The 25,624-nt window shown below is 39.5% G+C and overlaps 2 protein-coding genes across 4 annotated transcripts in view; one reads left to right on the forward strand and one right to left on the reverse strand.

The window, feature by feature from the left end:
* Positions 1 to 8,573, reverse strand: part of DRAM2 (DNA damage regulated autophagy modulator 2) — a 29,051-nt gene extending 20,478 nt beyond the window's left edge. The window contains exon 1 of the mRNA XM_055402673.2: positions 8,332 to 8,573. The gene's annotated coding sequence lies outside the window, so the exon portion shown is untranslated. The remainder of the gene's footprint in view (positions 1 to 8,331) is intronic.
* The window catches only part of CEPT1 (choline/ethanolamine phosphotransferase 1), a 37,461-nt gene continuing 20,338 nt past the window's right edge, over positions 8,502 to 25,624 (forward strand). For all 3 annotated transcript variants that reach the window (XM_088835565.1, XM_088835567.1, XM_088835566.1), the window contains exons 1-4: positions 8,502 to 8,608; positions 15,148 to 15,557; positions 19,913 to 20,060; positions 22,732 to 22,873. In XM_088835565.1, the coding sequence (XP_088691691.1) occupies positions 15,219 to 15,557; positions 19,913 to 20,060; positions 22,732 to 22,873 (629 nt within the window). In that variant the 5' untranslated portion in view covers positions 8,502 to 8,608; positions 15,148 to 15,218. The remainder of the gene's footprint in view (positions 8,609 to 15,147; positions 15,558 to 19,912; positions 20,061 to 22,731; positions 22,874 to 25,624) is intronic.

A 25,624-nucleotide genomic window follows, 5' to 3' on the forward strand; every position in this document is an offset into this window, starting at 1 on the left:
GTATTTTCATGCATTTAATTTTTAAAAACATAAATACTTTCAAATTATAAGAAATTACTATTACACACGTGAAAATAACTTCATATTTGGAGGAGTATCTTCTCATAGTATGACAGACTGCAATTCAGTATTTCCCATGAACTCCGTAAAAACTTACACTCTTATCTCCACGATCCTCCAATGTGTTCAGCTTCCTCATCTCAGACTGACCTCAGAAATAATGAAACCTCAGCCATTTTTGACTTGTACTTCTCTTTAACTCTGATCATCTGACTTGCTACTAAATATGTACATCTAAACCTTGCTAAATAAGTTTCTTTTCCTTTATCCCTAGAGTCACCACTGTACACTCAATTTGAGTAATTTCCTGTCTGAATCATCATAATCTCCTCTTTTCTGTTCTTTCTTCCTGTCATCCCTTAACATTCCATCAATTTTACTCTTCTATTTAGTTAATTATGCTAGTTCCCTGGGGCTTCCCTGGTGGCTCAGATGGTAAAGAATCTTCCTGCAATGCAGGAGACCCAGGTTCAATCCCTGGTTCAGAAAGAACCCTGGGAAAGGAAATGGCAACCCATTCCAGTATCCCTGCCTGGAGAAATTCCATGGACAGAGGAGCCTGGTGGGCAACAGTCCATGGGGTCACAAAGAGTCGGACATGACTGAGCAACTAACACTTTCACATTGGGTGCCTTGCTTGGGAACTCTCCCTAGGCAGTAAATTGGAGCCATTGTTTTCTATCTCTCAGGGATCACTCCCAGTCCTTCTTCACCTGATGCCAATTCCTTGCGAAGTTCCTATAGGGCTTCCCCAGCATGTTTCTGGACAATAGCTCTTAATTTCTATAAATTTTGAGTAACTTCTAAAATTTTGAATTTAAAATCTTTAGGAGTCTAGTTTCGAATTTGTTGGTTCTCACAGCCCTTGCACGCTTTTTTTTTTTTTTTCAATTTTTGACTATGAGCTCCTGTTTCAGTTCAGTTCAGTCAGTTCAGTTCAGTCGCTCAGTCGTGTCCGACTCTTTGCGACCCCATGAATCACAGCAAGCCAGGCCTCCCTGTCCATCACCAACTCCTGGAGTTCACTCAAACTCATGTCCATAGAGTTGGTGATGCCATCCAGCCATCTCATTCTCTGTCGTCCCCATCTCCTCCCACCCCCAATCCTTCCTAGCATCAGACTCTTTTCCAGTGAGTCAACTTGACGCATGAGGTGGCCAAAGTACTGGAGTTTCAGCTTTAGCATCATTCCTTCCAATGAACACCCAGGATTGATCTCCTTTAGAATGGACTGGTTGGATCTCCTTGCGGTACAAGGGACTCTCGAGTCTTCTCCAGCACCACAGTTCAAAAGCACCAATTCTTTGGCGATCAGCTTTCCTCACAGTCCAACTCTCACATCCATACATGACCACGGGAAAAACCATAGCCTTGACTAGACGGACCTTGTTTGGCAAAGTAATGTCTCTGCTTTTTAATATGTTATCTAGGTTGGTCACAACTTTCCTTCCAAGGAGTAAGCGTCTTTTAATTTCCTGGCTGCAATCAGTATCCGCAGTGATTTTGGAGCCCCCAAAAATAAAGTCTGACACTGTTTCCACTGTTTCCCCATCTATTTCCCATGAAGTGATGGGACCAGATGCCATGATCTTCATTTTCTGAATGTTGAGCTTCAAGCCAAACTTTTCACTCTCCTCTTTCACTTTCATCAAGAGGCTTTTTAGTTCCTCTTCACTTTCTGCCATAAGGGTGGTGTCATCTGCATATCTGAGGTTATTGATATTTCTCCCAGAAATCTTGATTCCAGCTTGTGCTTCTTCCAGCCCAGCATTCCTCACAAGAGAAGACTCTACACATGGACATCACCAGATGGTCAACACCGAAATCAGATTGATTATATTCTTTGCAGCCAAAGATGAGCTCCTGTTTGCTGCTACTGCTAAGTCACTTCAGTCGTGTCCGACTCTGTGTGACCCCATAGACGGAAGCCCACCAGGCTCCCCCGTCCCTGGGATTCTCCAGGCAAGAACACTGGAGTGGGTTGCCATTTCCTTCTCCAATGTGTGAAAGTGAAAAGTGAAAGTGAAGTCGCTCAGTCCTGTCCGACCCTTAGCGACCCCACGGACTGCAGCCTACCAGGCTCCTCCATCCATGGGATTTTCTAGGCAAGAGTACTGGAGTGGCTTGCCTCCTGTTTAGATTATCTTAATTGGGAGTATTCTAAAAGGTTTAGATTAAGGGTGAATCATTCCAGAGAGGGTCTGTATTTTTTCCAGGTACTCTGGCACATTATGAACCTGGGTTGACTTTAATTTCTTGGCTTCCAAGTTTTTCAGACCAAGTAAATTTAAACTTTGAATCTGAGTGATGACAGGCCCTATAGTTTTAAGTTCTTATGTAGTATCTTTATTTGCCCACCTGGAGCTGTGGTGAAAAGGAACAAATTTGTGATCACTCTTTGCCAGGAAGGAGATATTTTTTCCTAGTCCACCTTTCATTGAATATGTAGATTTTTGAGGGTCCTGGCTAATTGAGGGGAGAGGTGGTTCTCCAAGGCCATGAGTTGTAAAATTTCAAATGGGAATATTTACACTTTATTTTTTATGAAAAAGTCATCCCCGGCACACAGGCATCACCTACACAAACTACATAACGTGAATGGTGTCTTTGGAAGTTATACATCCGGGAGGTCAAAGGGTTATGAATTCTAGCCCTCTAACTTGGGTGGTAACAGGGGTAGCCTATCATTTATCCGTAATTGTACTTTATTTCAAAGCCCCCTCAAAAGACACACTACTAGTTTACTACCCTGGTGTCAACTCTCTCCGACTTTTTAGCCCTAGGAATTTCCCCTTCTTTCCGACGAGGACTGCTATACATTTACAAGACTAATATAATTTATTCAGCATTTGGGTGTTTTGGCAAAAAGGATTTTCAAAAGATTTTGTCCACCCTACTGCTAGAAGCATGATCTCTTCTTAAAAACAAAACAAAACCCCAAACTCCCAAAATCCCAAGGGCCATGTTAATCTCAGGTATGTTGGAGGCTGTGGTCCCAGTCAAATTCCAGAGTATGGGATAAAGTCAGAGAAAAGAGTAGGAGTGGTGGAGATGGATGATTCATTTTGTTCAAAGTTGGGGAAAGCACTGTCTTTTTCCAGGAAGAATGGGAAAGTCTATTTTACTTTACTTTTTGGCCTTGTCATGCAGCTTGCAGGATCTCAGTTCCTGGACCAGATACTGAACTCAGGCCATGGCAGTGAAAGCCTGGTACTCTTAATTACTGGGCCACCAGAGAATTCCCACACGACCTCTTCCTTTAATTGTTTGTGCATGTCCAAATCCTTCCTATTCTTCAAAATCGGGCTGAGATATCATATCCACACAATCTTCCCTAATCCATTTGGATCTGGAAATAAACATTCCTTCTTCTGAGAACATCTGACTTGCACATCTCTTACAGCTCACTTTTTTGATAGTATAAAAACTGGGGAGGGTGTCTGAAGTGGATAAAATCCTTGATGAGGAATTCCACTTCTCTACTCAAGCACAGAATAGGGACTTGCCCATAAAAAGTACTCAATAACCCAAACCAGATCCTCATAAACCCCAGAAAGGTTCATGATTTTTCTATTTCAGTTAACAGTACAAGCAATCCCCAACTTACAGTAGTTCATCTTTACGATGGTGCAGAAGCAATTTACATTCAGCAAATCACACTTCAAATTCTGCCCTTTTCCTAGCCTAGTGATATGCAGGACAATATTCTTGTGACAAGATGTATCTCCTGGTCATTTGCAACCATTCTTATTCCTAGTTACCACTGTAAACACTCAAATAAGATTCTCAGTTCTCTTGGCCTGTGTTTTTCCTTCCCCTTCATCCATTCTACACATACTGCCAAATTAACTTTCCTAAAACATATTTCTGCTCAAAAACTTCTTTAAATAAAATTGTGTGAACTTAGGCAAGCTTAATTAATTTCTCTGAACCAGTTTCTCCTTTGAAAAATGACAGTAATATTATTGGCAAAGGCTGTACTGTCCAATACAGTCAGTACCAGCCACAGGCGAAGAGCTGACTCACTGGAAAAGATCCTGATGCTGGGAAAGACTGAAGACAAAAGGAGAAGGGGGCGGCAGAGGATGAGATTTAGACAGCATCACAGACTCAATGAATAAACTTGGGAAGACAGTGGAGGACAGAGGAGCCTGGCTTGCTGCAGTCCATGGGGTCACAAAGAATGAAATAACTTAGTGACTGAATAACAACAACTAAACCACGTGACTATTTAAATTAAAAATTTCAGTTCCTCAGTTGTACTAGATGCATTTCAAGTGCTCAGAAGCCACAGCTGTAGCTACCATACAGGATGGTGAAAATATGGAACATTTCCCTTATCACGGAAAAGTTCTATTGGACAGTGCTGGATAACTATTACAGGGATTACACTGACATAGCACAAGTAACGAACCTAAACACTTACTAATACTGGTACCTTTTAGTATTAACTGTTGCTGCTGCTGCTGCTGCTAAGTCACTCCAGTCGTGTCCGACTCTGCGCGACCCCATAGACGGAAGCCCACCAGGCTCCCCCGTCCCTGGGATTCTCCAGGCAAGAACACTGGAGTGGGTTGCTATTTCCTTCTCCAATGTGTGAAAGTGGAAAGTGAAAAGTGAAAGTGAAGTTGCTCAGTCGTGTCCGACCCTTAGCGACCCCACGGACTGCAGCCTACCAGGCTCCTCCATCCATGGGATTTTCTAGGCAATAGTTCTGGAGTGGCTTGCCATTGCCTTCTCCGAGTATTAACTGTTAAATACTCTAAAAGAATACCTGCTTCAGAGAGGTTTATTCAAGAAGTAAATGAGATAATATATGTAAAGATGCTCTCGTGGGTGGTCAGTAAACATTTGTTCCTCTTTTAGAATGTAAAAGAGGAAAGTTCACAAAATACCAGTCCTCAAACATGCCCAAACCTGCACCTTTTTGTAAATCCTGAAACTCACATATAAATAAAATAGAGGCTATTTCAACCCACATGTCTTTAAAACATGTAAAATTTCAAGTCAATGCACCAATATTGCTCAAGGGTAGAGCACAATGTTATTAATTTCTTCTTTAAAGAGTTGATATGTGTGTATTTTATAATAATATATAGAATTAAATAATATTTTAAATCTGGGATATCGATTTTCTCATTCTTTCTCACATTAGACACCTTTCACTGATCTCAAAAAGGATAAAATTAAATGAAGAACACTGAGTTCCCTCCCACAGAAGGAAAAACAATAATGAGGAAAAAAATGATAGCTTACTATTAAGCCAAATAAAGCACTGACTAGTCCCTGAGACGCAATGGGAAGAACACAGCTGTAAGATCAGATTTACTTAAGTGCAAATTTCAGTTTTATCACATCACAGCTCTACAATTTCAGGCAAGTTACTTAGCTTCTCTGAGTTTCAGTATTCTGATTTGTAAAGTAGCTATTCCTTAGAGTAGTACCGAGTAAACATACAAATAATCATGATGCTCGTGCTCAATCACTAAGTCATGTCCAACTCTTTGTGACCCTATGGACTATAGACCGCTGGCTCCTCTGATCATGGGATTTTCCAGGCAAGACTACTGGAGTAGGCTGCCATTTTCTCCTCCAGGGGATCTTCCCAACCCAGGGATAGAACCTGTATCTCCAGGGTTCCCTGTACTGGCAGGCGGATTCTTCACCACTGAGTCACCTGTGAAGCCTCATAATAATGATAGGTGATTTATCAACTCTGTACAACCACCACTAACCACAGGGAAGGGGAATGACAATTCTTAATTCCTTGTACATCTGAATCATCTAGATTCCTATCTCCTTAGGTTTTGAGGGTTCTAGTTATCTAAATCGACAATTTAGAGGAAAAGCAGCAGCAAATGGTTGCTGTTCAGCCGCTCAGTCATATCCAACTGTTTGGGACCCCATGGACTGCAGCATGCCAGGCTTCCCTGTCCTTCACTATCTCCTGAAGTTTGCTCAACTCATGTTCACTGAGTTGGTGATGCCATACAACCATCCCATCCTCTGTCACTCCCTTCTCCTGCCCTCAATCTTTCCCAGCATCAGGGTCTTTTCCAATCAGTCAGCTCTTCGTGTCAGCTGGCCAAAGTATGAGAGCTTCAGCTTCAGCATCAGTCTTTCCAACGAACACGCAGGTTTGATTTCCTTTAGGAGTAACTGGTTTGATCTCCTTGAAGTCCAAAAGACTCTCAAGAGTCTTCTCCCGCACCACAGTTTGAAAGCAACAATTCTTTGGCACTCAGCCTTCTTTATGGTCCAACTCTCACATCCATACATGACTATTGGCAAAACCATAGCTTTGACTATACCGACCTTTGTTGGCAAAGTTATGTCTCTGATTTTTAATACTCTAAGTTTGTCATAGCTTTTCTTCCAAGGAACAAGCATCTTTTAATTTCATGGCTACAGTCACCGTCCACAGTGATTTTGGAGCCCAAGAAAATGAAGTCTTTCATTGTTTCCATTTTTTCCCCATCTATTTGCCATGAAGTGATGGGACCAGATGCCATGATGTTAGATTTTTGAGAGTTTGAAGCCAGCTTTTTCACTGTCCTCTTTTACCTTCATCAAGAGGCTCTTTAGTTCCTCTTGGCTTTCTATCATTAGGCTAGTCTTTAGCTGCATATCTGAGGTTATTGGGCAAATGGTTTGCCAGTTTGCAAAGGACAATTGAGAAATTTAAGTGCGCCGAGGTGAGGAAGACTACTGTTGCCTATGTATTATCACACTGGAAAGCTGGAAGCACTGCCAACCAAGCAAAACTGGAATTTTAATGCTTAATAGTTTAAGAAACCTTTCAAGATTCTTGAAAATACGCAGGAATAACCTTCACATAGCAATGACAGACGCATTTAACAAAATGTTCTTGCATTTCTCACCTATCTTATCTCTGCTTTACTTGAAGATCCCTGAATCAGAACTGCAGCTACAAGTTTTAAATTCCGCAATATTTAAATGCCACCGGTAAAAAGATGAATTTTTTATGCTGTTTCCTCTAAGTGGGACTGCTTAGGGACAATAAAAAAGTAAATTCTGAATATTCCAAGTGAAGAAAGAAAGCCACAGGTACACAGAATCATGCCCAAAGCAAAGCATAATAGTAAATGGTTATTTTTCTAAACTCTAATTTGGCCTTCTAACAAACATACTATTCTTGTAATAATTAAAAATTAAATAGTGTAGAAAATTAAGTAACACTTTTACAAGTCAGATCAAACATTACAGGGAGAGAAGTCAAGGGAGAATGTGATGGTGCATGGCAAATTAGAGCTGTATTTTAGTATTGGTTTATAAATTTGGAAGAACTGGGAAAATGTGGAGTTTTACAAATGTGTCCTAATGTAAACACAGCTGTGAGGACACAAAGGACTAGATATTTACCTTTCTATACTGGACTTCCCTGGTGGCTCAGACGGTAAAGAATCTGCCTGCAATGCAGGAGACCTCGGGTTCGATCCTTGGGTGGGGGAGATCCCCTGGAGAAGGGAATGGCTACCCGTATTCTTGCCTGAAGAAGTCTATAGACAGAGGAGCCTGGCGAGCCCCGGTCCGCCCCGGTCCGGGAGCCCCAAAAAGTGGGACACGACTGAGCGACTAACATACACACAATACACACACACTACTCTGCTCACCCCAGGGGAGACTTGAGCTTCGGGTAAACACAAGTCACCACAAATAACCTTCCTCCCCTACCCCACCCCTCCAAGGAATCCAAGCCCGGGAGTGACAAAGGGAAGGTGTACTCAACCATAGTTTTTAGTGGGACTGGGGAAAAGGTTCGCGATAACCGCTTAAAATAAATAAAACCAAGGAATTATTCACACCCACCGTTGCCTCCTTCCGGAGGCGCAAAGAACTGGGACGAAGAGCTCGATTAACCCTTGCCTGGGGCAGAGAAAAGACGTGGGAGGCGGAGGCTTGGCAGGGCCTGGGGCAAGCGAGGCGTGGAGGGGTGCGAGGGAGGGGGAAAGACCAAGCAAGAACTCACACAGAAAGGTGGGGCGCGGAGATCTGAACCCAGCCTGCACCCACTCAAGACCCCTCCTCCCCACTCGGACCCCCAGCAGTCCGTCCGCGCTCCGGCTGCCCCCTGGTCCCTCTCCCGCAAGTCGCACAGCGTGGTCCCTGGAAGCTGGACGCCTCGCACACCCGCCACGGGGTTGCTGGGCTCCTGGCAGCATCCCTGTCTCCGACCCGCCCGATCCCATTCTCTAATACACCCCTCCTTAGCTGGGGCTGGGGCCAGCCCTCATACCCTTTTTGGCCTACCTCGCTCAGACGACCCTGCCAGTACGGACCGCCAGGTCGGGAGGCGGCCGGCTGAACCGAGATGGGGCAGGGCCCCGAAGCGCGCTCCCGAGCAGCCAAGCCGGTCCCGGGGCGCGCTCACCACGAGGAGGTGCGCGCTCGCGCCGCCGCCGGCTCCGACACTGTATCCCTTTACGGCAATCGCGAAAGTGTCGTGAACGTGCTGCCGCGGATCAGAGTCACCCAGTCGGCTGGAGTCGCAGGTCTTAATTCTAGCGGTGTGCTTTTGCGGGCCGTGGTAAGGCTGCGAGGCTCGGTCCTGGGGAGACGGCCAGAGAGTAAAGAATGTGTCGGGGGCCACGATTCTCAAAAGGGGCGGAGAGAGGGTTGCAAGTTCTGGGGTGGGGCATTGGAATATATCTCTGTGTGGACTGGCGCGAGGCGAACGCAGTTTCTTCCTCGCGCAGGGTAGCCTCGCGCGCGGGCTTGTGGGGCGGGCGAGGGGCTGCTGCTCCTCTGACCCCGGATGGAGAGATTGCGGTGGCGCACTGCCAGCGCGAGAGCTCGGGGGCTACTGCGCTGGGTGTCAGGCTGGAGAAAACCTCGGCGGCCCGGACTGGGCGGGCCGAGGGCTGCGGGCGCTGCCTGCGCGGAACCGAGCTTGCCTATCAGGTCCACACCCTCCTGCTTAGGTGTTGCCGAGTCCACAAACCGTGTTGAATCCTGTGCCGAATTTGCCTTCCGTTTGGAATACGGTGCTGGTGATCCGTGGCTGGGGCCACACTTCTTGGTCAGCAACTTTTCTAGAAATCTCAGAGTGTACTGACGGTCTCTAAGGTTGCCACCTAGGGTTTATTTCAGAAGTATTCTTGGAAGGACGGAAGGGTTTGCTAGTCTTTGCTGGTGTCCCTAGAACACTGGATGAATGGGATCTTTACATTTTGCTGTGTTTAACTTGTTTTTACTCCAGTTCGGTGATTGGCGTTTTTGTGTCATTTATGACATTTTGCATCATTGGTACATATGTATATGTGATTTTGCTTTAAGCCTCTTAGTTCATTGATGAATCCGTGTTAACGGTAACAGTCAGGTTCATAATTATTTAAACAAACGTTAGTGTCGTGTGTGTGAACAAGGAATAAAGATTCTGTTTCTACTCTTGTCCTACTAGGCATGTGTTCAGTGGAGGTGCTGAATTGAGAGCATTAGCACTGAAAGCATAAGAACTTAAGAACCATTGGCTTTCATGTAAAAGTCCAGATATTGAAGTTCTGAAGGCATTTTGCTGCATATTCGTTTTGTGCTGAGCAAAAACTATTTGGAAGCCCCTTGTGCAACTTGTCTTTACAACCCTTGCATTTAGGAAAAAAGCCAGATAAATCTGCCTCTTGTATTAACGTGTTCTGACAGAGGTACCTTCATTAGTTGGCCAGCTATTAGATTATTATTGACTGTTTACAACTATGGTTTCATAAATGCATTCTTCTTCCTCTCCCATACCCAATCTCTTAAAATTTACATTATAAACACTATTATATGTTTGATATTTAAATATAAACTTGTTTTATAACCCCCGTTAGATATTACTGCATAGTCAGTGTGTTTTCTAGGCAGTGGTAAACTTGTTTAGGCTAAAAGTACTGGTGACATTGATTTTGAGGGTCGTGCTATGCTGTCTCTTTTAAGGGAATAGGAAAATAATCCACCAAATGTTAAGCTTTGGCTTTTTTTGCTTGTTTCTGGAAGAAATTGTTTCCTTTTTTTTTTAAGGAATGCAAGATTTCACTTCAGCAAAGCAGTAGCTCTAAATTGTGTTACACAGTACTGTTTTAGCTTCCAAGTCTTCTGAAAAGGCTTTTGTTTTTGGAAACTTGTTCTGTGTGTCACTTGTTAAATAATGCTGAATGTAATCCTGTGATCCTATTAGTTTTTTTAAGCTTGATTTTTTATAGTTTGCTTTGCCTCCCAAATTGTTCACCATTAGTATTTTCCTTTAGTCGTGCCATAGAAGTGGAAAGATCTGTGTAGTCACCAATTCCTGTGAAAGGGTTGTAAACATACTGCTGAATCAGTGCAGCTCAAAACTTGGCACCTTTAGACATAGGGGGATGGGAATTCTGGAATTTCACACTACAGGTTGGATATTGTGTAAGCTTACCTTATGCTCTGCTGAGCGGTTGGAGATTCCTTTTTTAGTGTGATACTTGTCAGATTTTCACCAGTGCTGAAAACTGGAATATTGTAGGCAGTATGTTATTATCTTTAGCGGCTATAAGCACAGATGTTTCGCATCACAGATTTAAGGTCTACAAATGTTGTATGATTTTAGTAAAGATACTCACTAAATGTCTATGATTTTATTTTTGTACCTTCATTGGACTTTTCACATAAATACATGTCTGTGCAAAGAAGAATTTTGTTAAATCATATGTGCCCCCTCCCACAGCATATGTGCTGAACTCCCACAGCAGTTTGTTCAAAGTATGGTATAGCTTAGCTATTTACAAGGCTGCCCACCAACACTTTGAGCTTGAGGGCATGGATGGCATATTTCAATCTTTCTGTTTCCTCAAAGATCTAGAACAATCTGGTGCTATTAAGTAACTAGGTGAATCACATTTGTTCATTGTCCCACAAATAAGTGCTGATTACCCACCTAGTGTTAGGTATGGTATAAGATTTTGGGAAAAGAATGTTAAGACGTGCATGGCTCCTGCAGTACTGTGTCTTACATATCAGTGTGGGGAAAAGACCAAAAAAAACCCAACAATTAACAAAAAAACTTCAAAATGTGGTAAGTGCTATGAAAGAAGTATCACGTTCAAGCCAAGTTATAGCAGAGGAGGGGAATTTGCTGATTCCAAGTGGAGAGGTTACACAGGACAGTGATCAGTATTATTGTAATCTGAATTCCAGGTAATGAGGATTTTAAAACATTTAAAATACTCACTTTTATTGTTATAATTTGTTAAAACACTTCTCAGTTAATAAATCGGCTGTGATGCAAAATTATAGATTTCTTTATAGGTTAATTGATGGCTTTCTGTAAGATCAGAATAAAATATTAACTCCTTGCCACAATCTATAAACCTCTGCATTGTTGGGCTTTTCATATTCTCCTTTATCTCACTCTTTCATATGGTTTACTACTGTCCCGCCATAGTGATCCCAGAGATATGAATAAGAAAGATAAGCTGGATTTTGCCTCAGGGTCTCTTTTCCTTTCTTGGACTGTTCTTCCTCTTGCTTTTGGAATGGCTCTCACCTTTTCCTCTGAATTTAGTATGTGAAGTGAAAGTGATGTTGCTCAGTCATGTCCTACTCTTTGCAACCCCATGGGCTGTAGCCTACCAGGCTCCTCGGTCCATGGGATTTTCCAGGCAAGAGTACTGGAGTGGGTTGCCATTTCCTTCTCCAGGGGATCTTCCCAGCACAGGGATCGAACTTGGGCCTCCTGCATTGCAGACAGACACTTTACCATCTGAGCCACCAGGTATAAATGCTTCTTTTTCATGGTCTTCAACCACCTTATCTACAGTGTTCGGCTTCAGCTATTTCCTGGCTCCCCATCTTGTTTTCTTCATACTGCCCATCACAGTGTGTGTGTAATGTCATTTTCTTATTTACCTTCTTTTACTTATTTTTCCATTGGACTTGGGAACTGGGATCATGTCTATCTTGTTTACTGCACTCAGGTATTGGCTGAATGCATTTGAAACTTGGAATCCATTTTCTTATAAAAACTTATCTGGGTTAAACTGGTGGTTGGGTTTCTAAGTTAACCAGCACTAGTTTTAATTTCTTGCATTAATTTTTTAGTTCCTTGTAGTGTTGGTACTTTGGCCACCTCATGCGACGAGTTGACTTACAGGAAAAGACTCTGATGCTGGGAAGGATTGGGGGCGGGAGGAGAAGGGGACGACAGAGAATCAGATGGCTGGATGGCATCACGATGGACATGAGTTTGAGTGAACTCTGGGAGTTGGTGATGGACAGGGAGGCCTGGCGTGCTGTGATTCATGGGGTCACAAAGAGTCGGACACGACTGAGCGACTGAACTGAACTGAGTGTTGGTAGAAAATGATGTTTTCTCCTCAACCTTTTGGTCATAGGGTTGACTCTAGATATAAATCTCAGGTAGCTAAAATAAATTTTGTAATGTTTGTACCTTTTTTACATACTCCTATCCCGGATCCTTTCCCCTTTCTCTCCATGGAGTCTCCTCTTCTATTGTAGCAACCTTCACTGTCTTGCTCCCTTGATATGCTTGCTTTTCACTTGCTGAAATTCAGAAACTCCTCTTTTTTTCCTGAGATGGTTTTCCTGGCAGTTAGCTCCTGGTCTCCGGTGTGATGGGAGGAAGGAAGAGTGGAGATGGATCCGTGGCAGTGTCAGCAACCTCTGTGGCTACCTGTGTGTGGAAAGCAAAGGGCAACATGTATCTGAATTTTTATTTGCAATCTTGTTACTAGTAAGCTTCACAGAGACAGTGTTGCCAAATTGAAATATCCTTTTTATATGTATGTATTATATAATATCTAGATCTAGGAAGGTTGGTCAAAATGTAAATTTTTCTTAAAGAGAAATGGACAAAAATCTAGGTCAGAAGGGGAAAACACTTAGAAGGAAAAGTATCCAGTTTATCATTTAGTCCTGCCAAATGCTCAAACTTAAAACCATTAGGATCAGAAACTTGTAGCTGTTTAGTGCCAAAAGCAGGCCAGCATCCTCAGTATGTCACTTTTTTTTTTTTAAACTATGGGAGAATCGGACACTATATTAATAAAATATAGATTGAGTTGGCCAAACTTTTTATTCCCATTTAAGTGGAAATCTGTAAGAGCTGATTGATTATAGATCACCAAATATGAAAATACATCATTCAATTTGACTTCTGAAAATTTGGCCACTTGATAATATGGTATTTTGGTGGTCATTGGTCCGTCATTTCATCATCTAAAATGATTTTGTAACCAGATGTTTGACATTATATAAATATTACTTTAAAACAGTTTAAATCAGTTTCTTTATGATACAATTGAGTGTGTGAAAGAATTTCTTTGAAATAATAGGAAGTTAGCTTTGGTTTGCCTTGGCTTGAAATTATTTTATTATTTTTATTTCAGAGCACTTGAGTTAGTTAAAATGGGCTACCAGTGATTCTTTCGCAGTTTCTGAAAATGTAAGTCAGTTAATAACTACAGTAACTATTCTCTAAACCAATTATTGAGATACAGGATTAACTGAGGTTTGGGATGCCACTTTAGATCACTAGTGACATTGGAATTTTGGAATTTATTTATGGGAATAGAGAGAATTCCTGGGCATATTTTGATACTAGGTTCAATGCTGAGTTGTCCTAGACCCTGTATCACATTCTGTATTCCCATAGTGCAGCATTTCTGGGAATTTCATACTGTGTTCTGGATAGCTTTCTGCCAGATCAAAGTACACCTGTGTTGGTCAAATGCCACTACCCTTTTAGTTAAGATTTTTTTTTTTTTCTTTTTAATCCTTTCATGGTTTCTCTTCCTGCTCACTAACCATGAGTTTCCTTTTCTCTTCATACTTAATGAAATTTTCTGCTTTCCAGTCTTCAACTAGGCGTTAGCTTCAAAGTTAAAAATTCTTTTTTCTTCTGCTTTTTTGTCCCTCATATCTAATTCCTAAGTATTTCCTCTTGATTCCTCCTCCTAAGTAAAAATTACTTCCAGATTTGACTGTCTTCATATTTCCATTTTTTACCACCCTACTGAAGGCCCTCACCACCATACTAATTAGTGTCACCATACTAATTTTTATATGTTATCAGCTTGTCATTGTTTTCTTACATTGGTTAATAACTTATGGTAATTATATTATTTCTCATCCTTTCTAAGTCAGGTACAAGTACTTCATGGGTTTAAATTTAAGGTTTATAAAAAACCTTATGAGGGACAGGGAGGCCTGGCTTGCTGCAGTACGTGGGGTCATGAAGAGTCCGACGTGACTGTGTGACTGAACAACAACAACATAAACAGTCATCACTTAATGCACTTGTAATTGTTTTTTTACTACCTCAGTTTATCAGTTCACTCTGCTAACACATAAATGCTGTCCTCTTAAAGTTAATTTTTTTCATTGTTGTTTATTCCCTCATGGAATATTATCTATATTGCTTTCCACTAAGAAGTCCTATCTTTTAATTTAAAAAGAAACCCTGTTTATATGAACCTCACTTAATAGCTATGTGAACTTGGACAAGTTAATTAACCTCTCTGTGCCTTAGTTTAATTTTCTGTAAAAACTGAAGTAATTAATAGTATTTAGCATCTATGGTGGTTGTGAAGATTAAATGAGTTAATATATAAAACTTGCTTAAAGTGTTTAGTACATAGTAAGTGCTCAATAAGTATTAGCTATTCACAGTAAATAAAAATCTAGATTAAGACCCATTCTATTTAAGTCATTTCTCCAATATTAAGACTGGTTTACTAGTTGTCTTTGAGTGTGCCTTGGACCTCAGTTTCCACATATGTGAAATGATCAGGTCATTATTAGGTTTTTTTTTCCAATTTATACTATGATAGCAGTGTGAAATTGAAAAAAAAAATCATGAGCTTTGAAGTCAGGTAAGCTATAAGGTAATAGGAAGCATATTATTATTAAAATTCTTAATATTTTTCACGTAAAAATAAGGTTATATGACTTCTTTTGGCTTTACACCAGTAAGAATTAGAACTAAAAGCAGATCCCTGTTTAATATGTATTATTTTATTGCCAGTTCGAGTTTTTTTAATTTACTGACATTGATATAAATAGTGGCTGACAAATATATCTTTTTATTCCTACCCCCAGGGAAAGACCATCCACCAAAAGCTATAAAACAAGATAAAGTATTCTCCTCAAATAAAAGAAAGCCAAAATCCATGAGTGGGCATCGATCAACAAGGAAACGATGTGGAGATTCTCACCCGGAGTCCCCTTTGGGCTTCGGGCATATGAGTACTCCTGGGTGTGTATTAAATAAGTTGTTCCAGTTACCTACACCACCATTGTCAAGACATCAACTTAAGCGGCTAGAAGAACACAGGTATCAGAGTGCTGGACGGTCCTTGCTTGAGCCTTTGATGCAGGGGTATTGGGAATGGCTCGTTGGAAGAGTTCCCTCCTGGATTGCTCCAAATCTCATCACGATCATTGGATTGTCAATAAACATCTGTACAACTGTTTTATTAGTCTTCTACTGCCCTACAGCTACAGAGCAGGTAAGAGGAATTTCTTTTATAACAGATATAAACATTTATTGCATGCTGGAAACACTATAATTGGGATTTTTAGGTCATTTTAGCTAAAGATAAGGTAATGTGACAGCTATTTGTCAGCTGTTTTAAAGTATCCTGTCATATATACTGTTAATAACTCTCATAACTACAACCTACTTTACATACACTATGCTTATGAGAAACCAGAAGCAAAGTGTGGACTCTGATGCCAGTAGATAAATTAATGTTAGTTGAGATTAACATGTAAAGTATTCCTATAAAAACAGTAAATCTCAATGCTTTACGAAAATAATTTTATCCCCCTTTATTATGGCGAATCAAGTCTTAGCAAGGTTTAAAATAATCAGAGAGGAAAGTCTCTGGTAGGAAGATGGCACAGCTATAAATTAGTCATATCGAAAGTGTTCTCTTGATTTCCAGTGAGAGTTGTTGAATATTCCTTTTCTCTTCCTGTAAACATATGTGGCTGATAACCCCAGGTGTATCCATATTGTTCTGTTATTATAACACAGCCAAAAAAATAGAAGAAAGAAACGGTATAATGTATTTCCTGCTCTGTACCTTGCTGTGGCTGCTGTTAAAGAAAGGAAACATGGTATTGCTGGGCATTCTCAGATATAAATGTCTCTGCTGCTCTTTCACTTTTACTTTCTCTCTCCCTTCCGTTCTGTCGCTCAGTCGTGTCCGACTCTTTGCGATCCCGTGGACTATAGCCTACCAGGCTTCTCCGTCCATGGGATTCTCCAGGCAAGAGTACTGGAGTGGGTTACCGTTTCCTTCTCCAGGGGATCTTCCCGACCCAGGGATTGAACCCGGGTCTCCCACATTGGAGGCAGACGATTTAACCTCTGAGCCACCAGGGAAGCCCACTTTCTCTCTACTCACTGCTTAAAACCAAAACTGAAACTCAGTGGGTAAATTGAAGTTTATTTGGCTTCAAAATGTCCTTGTCAAAAAGTTAACCAAGGCAGTTAGGTAGATGAAAGAGAATCAAAACATTTACAGTGCCAGAATGATCTATACAAATAAGCCAAGAAGATAGAAAGTGATCCTCAAATAAAGCTGTTGAAAGTGACTGTGTAAATCATAATGGCTACAACGCCCCTTTATCATGTTTTAAACTTGAGGTAACTTTTTTCAATGTAGTCTTTTTCAGCTGATTTGTTTTTTGAGGTAAAATTATCACCATTTAATCCTTTATCCCTTTCTGTTTTCATTAATTCGTTTCCACATGTAGCTCTTATGTAAACAGTTATTGAGGGTCACAGTTACATATAAAACATATTTTTGTTTTTTTTCCAGGTGCTTATTTTCCCCTCGCCTTTGATTACCTTTATTTCCTCTTTTACTATACAGATACAATTCATACAGATTATTTGGATATATTTCTGGTTTCCCCTCATTTTCTTAGTTATCTTGCTTTACATCAATCTGGAAACAAAAAATAAACACCAACACAATTGTTTAAATATGTCTTGGGATTCTTTATCACATTTCCTTGGAGCTGTTTTTCCTGTGGATCACTTGAGGCTCTAACATCTCCTTCCAGAGGAATCTGGTCCAGATCTCACACATCCTTAGAGATACAACAGGGAAGTGGGTTGGTTCCAGTTGAAACCTTCTAAGTCCTAAACTAGTTCCAGGAGAAAGATCAAGGAATGAGAGCAAGTTCAAGATTAGCTTGGCCACTAAGTCATTTTTTGAACACCTAGACTGTACCAGGCACCATGTTCCCTGTAATAATTTTCCTCAGCCTCTTTTCTTAAGTGATTTGGAATTATTAGAGTAACCCTAGCATTAGTTAAATCTTTGGTGAACATCCAGAATAGGAACTACGCTAATTTCAGAATGCTGCTGGAAGAAATCAAGGTAGATTATGACTGTCATAGTTTCCTGGCTTATACATTCAGTGTATCAGACTCTTAACCCAGCTGAGACCATACTTGCTCCTGAATGAGGAGGCTTTCTTCTTAAAACACCTCTGTGAGTTGTGAAATAATGGAAACAAAGAAAAAATAGATAAATATTAAAGTGTTCTATGTATTCACAAGAAAAAAGAAAAGTCCAGAGATAAGAAGGCATTGCTTCTCTCTCTTTTATGTGTAATTACCATCTTGCTGCTTTCTAGGTGGTAGTTATTTAATCACTAAGTTGTATCTGATTCTGTTCCAGGGTAATACGTTTCCCCATTAAAATCCTTCCTAAAGCGCAACCCCCGCCCCGCAAGAAGTTCCTTGTTTTTCTAGTCCCCTGAAGCAGTGGTGTTCAATAGAATTTTCTGTGATGATGATAGTGTTCTGTGTCTGTGTGATCTGATATGGAGGCCATAGATACTTATGGCTATTGAACATTTGAAATGTACTTAGCAACCAAGAAACTGAATTTTTGGTTTATTTTAATGAATTTGAACTAAAATAGTCACAGAGGGCTGGCTAATGGCCATTGTATAAGACAGTGCAACTCTAGAGAATTACTGGATTCCTCTAGGAGTAAGAAGCAGTAAACCCAAGTCTAGAAGGGAGAGTTCTTAGTCACATAAGAGTCATCACTTAGTGGACTTTCCTGGTGGCACAGTGGATAAGAATCCGCCTGCCCGTGCCGGGGACATGGATTTGGTCCCTGGTCCAGGAAGAGTCCACATGCCTCGGAGCAACTAAGCCCGTGCGCCACAACCGCTGAGCCCACTCTCTGGAGCCCATGGGCTGCACCCACCGAGCCCACCTGCTGCAGCTACTGAAGCATGCACAGCCTAGAGGCAGTAAGCCACAGCTCCTGAGTGCACACGCTACGCCCGTGCGCCTGGTGCCTGTGCTCTGACATAGAAGACCCTGCAGTCAGAAGCCCAGGCCACGCAACTCAAGAGGAGCCCCTACTGTCCACAGCTAGAGAAAGCCTGTGTACAGTAGTGAAGGCCCAGCACAACCAAAACCTAAGAATAAAATGTTTTTAAAAACATCTCTTAAAAAAACAAAGATTAACCACTTAGTCCAGTGTGCTGTCATGTAAACTTGGTTATAAATCACAGTTATTCTTTTCCAGGTTTGTAACTCGAGCTTGGGGGAGATATATACGATGATCTTTTTAGCAGCCTCTGTTTTAAAACATGAGACTCAAAAAAAAAAAAAAAACCCAAACATTTAAGAGACGATCTTTACCTTTAATAACTGAATCTAAATAGGTCTCTGGGCTTCCCAGGTAGCTCAGTGGTAAAGAATCTGCCTGTCAATGCAGGAGATGTGGGTTTGATCCCTGTGTTAGGAAAATTCCCTGAAGAAGGAATTGGCAACCCACTCCAGTATTCTTACCTGAAAATGCCCATGGAGAGAGGAGCCTGGCAAGCTACAGTCCATTGGGTTGCCAGAGTTGGACATGACTGAGCACATACACACAAATAGATCTCTCTCAGGGAGATACCTCTTTGTAGTGCAGAATATAGTGAATATTTTTTGCAACTCTGACTAGTTTTAATTTGCAGCTCTTAGCATTTAGTACAGTTAACTTGAAAACCAATATCTGAGAAAATATCTTGTGGTTATAAAATTGTTTTCATGGCCTAGGCATAGGAAAATAGAAAAAATGATGCAAAAAACTCTTTTACTTTCTTACAGAGAACAGACCAAATAGAACCTCTCTTTTTTTAATGCATCACATTTAAATTCATTATTAGTGGTTTAGTTTCTGACAAAAGAGAAATTATTTCTTGAAAATGTGACCATAATAAGTATTTGAAAAGTAATGTAAGCACTCTGTCTAGTAAGTAGATCATTATTTCCCTAGTGTTGCAAATCACATGCTTAAATACATTTGGGAAATGGCAGCATGTTGTATCCTCCTTGAACAGGCACAATATGCGTTAGGAATCTTACGGGTTGGAAGCAGTCCTGCAGTGGAAAAATCGGTTTAACATAGTATAATCCAGTGTTTTCCAACTGAGTTTAGCATGGAAATTTTCTTTTTGTGTAATACTTATAAACATCTTCAAAAATACAACTTAGGAAAAACCTTATTAGCTATTCATTAATTGATTCTTAGAGTCTAAATGTTAGGAGGAATCTTACACAAGTTACCTACTCTAATCTCGCATGTCATTTCTATATTACCCCTGTGAAGTAGTTACCCAGCATCTGCTTGAGTATCCCTGCAAAACAGGGAATTTAATTCTCTCATAATTCTGATTGTTTTGAAAAGTTTTTCATTATGTACCACCTGGATCTTCTCTCCCATAGCTTCTAACTTCTCTGGAGAATGAAGATAACATATCTGCAAGTAAAAATATATTAGCCAAACATAATATTAATATGTCTTGTTACTCTTGTTTTTTAAATTTTATTTCACAGGCACCTCTGTGGGCATATATTGCTTGTGCGTGCGGCCTTTTCATTTACCAGTCTTTGGATGCTATTGATGGGAAACAGGCAAGAAGAACTAATAGTAGTTCTCCTTTGGGAGAACTTTTTGATCATGGGTGTGATTCACTATCGACAGGTATTATTGATTTTTTAATGTTAACGATTAACAGTGTTAAATGACTAACAGGAATAAGAAAACAATGATAAAATAAATAAGAGGCTTGTGATATTATAGTAGTTATCAGAAGAAGTGATTTTATATTAAGTTTTAATATTGTCAAAAAATATAAAGCTGGTTAATACTTGTTCATTATTTGATAATATCAGGAAATTTAGAAACTAATTTCTACCTAAGTTATTTTTAACCCTAAATATTATTGTTTTGGCACCTGTTGTTTTTAAATTATTAGGGCATAATTGTTATCATGAAAAAAACTCATAAATTATAGATGAGAGTTCAGTAAAGGGAGACTAAGAAATTCATAGTCTTTGTATTTCTGTTTTTGCCTTTTTAAAGTTTTTATTAAGATTTAATTCACTTACTATAAAATTCATCCTTTTAAAGTGTACAATTTAGTGACTTTTAGTGTAGTCACAAAATTATGCAACCATTACCATTATCTAATTCCAAAGTGAAAGTTGCTTAATCGTGTCTGACTCTTTGCGACCCCATGGACTATATAGTCCATGGAATTCTCCAGGTCAGAATACTGGAATGGGTAGCTGTTCCCTTCTCCAGGGGATCTTCCCAACCCAGGGGTCGAACCCAAGTCTCCCACCTTGCAGGCGTATTCTTTACCAGCTGAGCCACCGCCTGTCCCTTCTCCAGGGGATCTTTCCAACCCAGGAATTGAACCGGGGTCTCCTGCATTTCAGGTGGATTCTTTACCAGCTGAGCTACCAGAGAAGCCCTCTAATTCTAAAACATTTTGTCAGATGTCAGTTTTTTCCTTTCCACTCCAAAAGGGAATCATTTGCTAGTAGTCACTCTGCATTCCCTACTTCCCCCAGGCCCTGGTAACCACTAACTTACTGTCTCTATGAATTTGCCTGTTATAGACATCTCATATGAACACTTAGTAAATTCAGCCATTATTTCAACTCTCAAGATATTTCTGAATTCTGATTCTACTCCAGGTTATATTAGCTATTAATTTTGTACTGGTAGATAACATTGATCAGTTTTATAAGATAGTCTTTATGTTTAAATGGATATTATACAGACATTTAAAATTTCATTGTAGACTTGGACTGTAATTGTGATAGTGGGCTTCAATGAAAAGACTAGAAAAAAATACACTGAGGTGCTAGCAAAAGATGAATTACTATAATTAGATTATATATGGTGTGTCTTTATTTGTACCATTTAAAGAATAATAATTTAGTACTTCTTTAGAGGGAAAAGAGAGATTTAGAAATTAAACGACAGTTTCAAATTAGTCTTCCTTTCAAGAACTGTGCTCCCCCTGACTCCCCACCTTGCCACATACTCCTCCCAACACACTTATTTTTTTATTTAGTTCTTCAGTTGGTTTCTTGTCACTTGGAACAGCATTTAAAATATTTTTAAAGAGGCAAACAAAAACCCTTGATGGTTTTACTTTGTGAACTCAGATTCACAAATGTAAGTGTATGTTAAAATCATTGTTTGGTTGTATCCTGATAGCCGCTTGCTTAGCAGAGGGGAAGGGACAGTAAAGTTCATGTAACTCTTAAGACTCAAGAAAAAGCTTCTACTGAAAATGCTAGTTGGGCATCTTGAAAAACTATTATAATTTAATTTGGTAACAACAGAATGATAGGTGTTCTGTGTTTTTTTTCTAAGTGATAGTCATTTTTGCATTGTAGTTTGAGCTAGAAACTTTTGTAGGCAGTCCTTTTTTGTTTTGTTAATGTATATTACCCATAGTGAAATCTGCTAAATAAAAAAGATTGCTATCTAAAGCCAGTAGATTATCTAGCCAGTGAATTATCTAGGCCTTTCTTTTTCTTTCTTTTTGACTTTCTGCCTTGTAATTTTTCACTGCTCACTAGTACTCTATCTTTGAGTTGAGGGAATACAGACATACCTCAGATGTATTGCGGATTCAGTTTCAGACCACTGCAATAAAGTGAATATTGCAATAAAGCGAGATACACAAGTAGTTTTGATTTCCTAGTGTATGTAAAAGTTATTTTTACACCACGCTTTAATCTGTTAACTGTGCAATAGCATTATGTCTGAAAAATTTATATTTAATTAAAAAATACTTTATTGATTTAAAAAAATGCTATCATCTGAGCCTTCAGCAAGTTGTAATCTTTTCTGCAGTAGTCACATCAAAGATCACTGATCAGAAATCATGACAAATGTAATAATGGAAAAAAATTGGAGGTATTTTAACAATTACCAAAATGTGACACAGAGATACTAAGTGAGCTAAAACTGTTGAAAGTGGCACTGATAGACATGCAATGCAAGGCTGCCACGAACCTTTAATTGGGGGAAAAAAGTGCAATATCTGGAAGCACAGTATCTGTAAAGTGTAATAAAACGAGATACGCATGTACTCTAGGAAAATGCTGAAGTATTTTAGTTGCTTTCAAGAAGTTTGTTTTCACCGAGTGGTATAGTGAAAGAACAGATTGAAGTTACAGGGTAAATGTTAATATAAAAGACTGTAGCCTGCTTTCCTGTTTGCGTGGATGACTGAAAAGATTGAACATTCATAGCATGTTTTCTTTTTGCCTCATCTAAAATCATTACCAGCTTAGTTAATCTTTGCTAATCAGATTGTTTAGTTTTCATTGCAATCTTTCTTTTTCAGTTTTTGTGGTTCTTGGAACTTGTATTGCAGTGCAGCTGGGGACAAACCCTGACTGGATGTTTTTTTGTTGTTTTGCTGGGACATTCATGTTCTATTGTGCACACTGGCAAACATATGTTTCTGGAACATTGAGATTTGGAATGTAAGTAACACTTAATGGTGTGTGTTTTTTCTCTCTCAGATACGAAGAATGTTGCATGTAGATATTTAAATATTAGAAATTGATCAAATCACTAGTTTAGTAAATAAAAGAAACTCTCATTATTTTATCATGTGTCCTTCTGTCACACTTTAAAAGGAAATATTAGAAACTCCCAACCAATATTTTTAAAGTAATATGAAAAATAATAGCCCCTTCACTCATATCCAGCTGTATTGCCCTCAAATTCATTTTTCTTTTTCCCCACTGTTATTCATCTTAATACTGTGTTTTATTTTGACCTATGAAGTTGTATTTTCAGGAAAGAAAAGATAGTTTATGAAAGCTAAGAGTAACTCTTTAAATATCATAGCTTAATTAGATTTTACTCTCTGCATTGTTTTTATTTATGAATCTATAAATATCTAAGCTCTTGATACTTTGGTGGATATGAGCACACCATATAGATTATTACTGCCAACAAAATGCCTAAGAATTTAAAAAATGAAATGGGAACTTTCTTTGAACTCCAAAATGAAGAGTTCCTACTTGATGATTAGTGCTTTTCTATAAATATTTTGTGTGTGTGTGTGTGTGTCTGTAAATATTAATGAGTAAGCCAGTCTTGGAAAGGTTAAGGATGGAATTCACCAACTGGTGTTTAATTAAGTATCACAGATCTGATTTACACTACTCTAGTTAGTCTTTTGGACAGCTAGTGACTATATCGGAGAAGGCAATGGCAAGCCACTCCAGTACTCTTGCCTAGAAAATCCCATGGATGGAGGAGTCTGGTAGGCTGCAGTCCGTGGGGTCACTAAGGGTCGGACACGACTGAGAGACTTCACTTTCAATTTTCACTTTCACACATTGGAGAAGGAAATGGCAACCCACTCCAGTGTTCTTGCCTGGAGAATCCCAGGGACGGGGGACCCTGGTGGGCTTCTGTCTATGGGGTCACGCAGAGTCGGACACGACTGAAGTGACTCAGCAGCAGCAGCAGTTAGTCTTTTATTTTTTTCCTGGTGATGGTTAAATGAAAAAGAACATGAGAAAAGACTCTGAAAACTTCATGGGATATCATAATAAAAATCTCTGATGTGAAGTGATAGGAGACCATCTTAACCAAGTCTTTCATTAAGACAGATCATTAATGGATTTTAAAATTTTAGATCACTGATAAACTTAGTTTTTTAGTCCTTGAAAAAGCCAGAATGCCTAGAAATTTAGCTGTTCCCTACAAGTTCTCTTCAGGTGATTTTTACTAACCTTATTTAAATAGGATTTAAGATGTTCTTATGACAGTAAATGAAAAATTAATAATAATTTGAATGTTAACTAAAAGTCATGTCTTGGAATGACTTAAAAATAAAGGGACTTAGAGAATGTGTTTAAGGCACAGCTTAAGTGACAATAGTGGCCATGAGTTTCTAATTGAAAACTGTATTCTGTGCATTCATCAGCAGTTTATAAAATGATCTATGCTCAGAAAATATAGAAGATGTCAGATACTTTTTTAAAAAAGCAGTAATCAAAAATATTGTGTACAGATTTTTTTTTTCAAAACTTTTCATAGTTTTTCAAAAATTTTCATAGTTTCATTGTAATCTCAGTAATGTTTTCATAGTCTTTATCTGCATTAGGTAAAAACCACAAAATATAAAGGACTTCTAAGATCACTTGATCTTAGTGATCAATTCAGTTTTAATTGTTAGTGATGTTATTGTTTTCAAAAATAGCAGAATTTGTAGTACTTGGATTTCACATAGTTTATGTTTCATTGGTTATTATGTTAGGGTTAACTTTCAAACCCTTATTTTGAAAGCTTATTTATCATTTAGCCCTAATTTATTTTCTTTCCCTTTCAAGTAAAGCAGCACCAGTCTTATGGTGTGGGAAGTAAAGGAAGGAAAGAAAATGAACCATGGAGTAGGGGAAGAGTTAAATAGTATTTTTAGGAGTGATTTGCTATGACTGCTTTCTTTTTGCCTGTCTTGAAATTTCCCATGTGGTATATTCCTTTGATGAAATACATACTTGGAGAATTGCAAGCAGTTCTACATTGTTAAATCATAAGATGCCTGTAGGGGTGTGGTAGGAGATAAGGCTGGAGAAGATCCAGAAAATCACGGGCCCTCTGTGTTCTGCCAAGAACTGAGGGCTTTTCATCCTCAATCAATGGAGAACCTTTGCAGGAAATGAGAAAAGATCAGTCTGGGAACAGTTTGGAGGGTGAATTGGAGTGGGCTATGACAGAAGTTAGATCCTTTAGGAGGCATTAACATAATTAAATATGAGGAATGATGAAATCTGAACTAGCACAGTCACAGTGCTATTGTAGAGAAAGGGGGAACTTCTCTGATTATCCAGTGGTTGGTACTTCGCCTTCCAATGCAGGGAGTGTGGGTTCAATCGCTGGTCAGGGAGCTAACATACCACATGCCTTGTGTCCAAAGAACCAAAACATGAAACAGAAGCAGTATCATAACAAATTCAATAAAGACTTTAAAAATGGTCCACGTCAAAAAATCTTTAAAAAAAAGAGAAGAAAGGGATATGTTGGAGAGAAACTTAACAGGTAGAAACTATAGGCCGTAGTCTGTATTTATATATGGAGAATGAATGAGAGAGCAGAGATTGGAATAAGTCCCATTTCCCCTTCTGGGGTGGCTGAATGAAAGATGGGAAAAGGAACCTATTTGAAGGAATAGTTTTCTCTAGAACATGTATGTGAGGGAGAGGAACCTGTTTGAA

Source organism: Moschus berezovskii, chromosome 4, assembly GCF_049115385.1.
Source record: "Moschus berezovskii isolate FMDL1 chromosome 4, NW_MosBer_1.0, whole genome shotgun sequence".
Taxonomy (NCBI): domain Eukaryota; kingdom Metazoa; phylum Chordata; class Mammalia; order Artiodactyla; family Moschidae; genus Moschus; species Moschus berezovskii.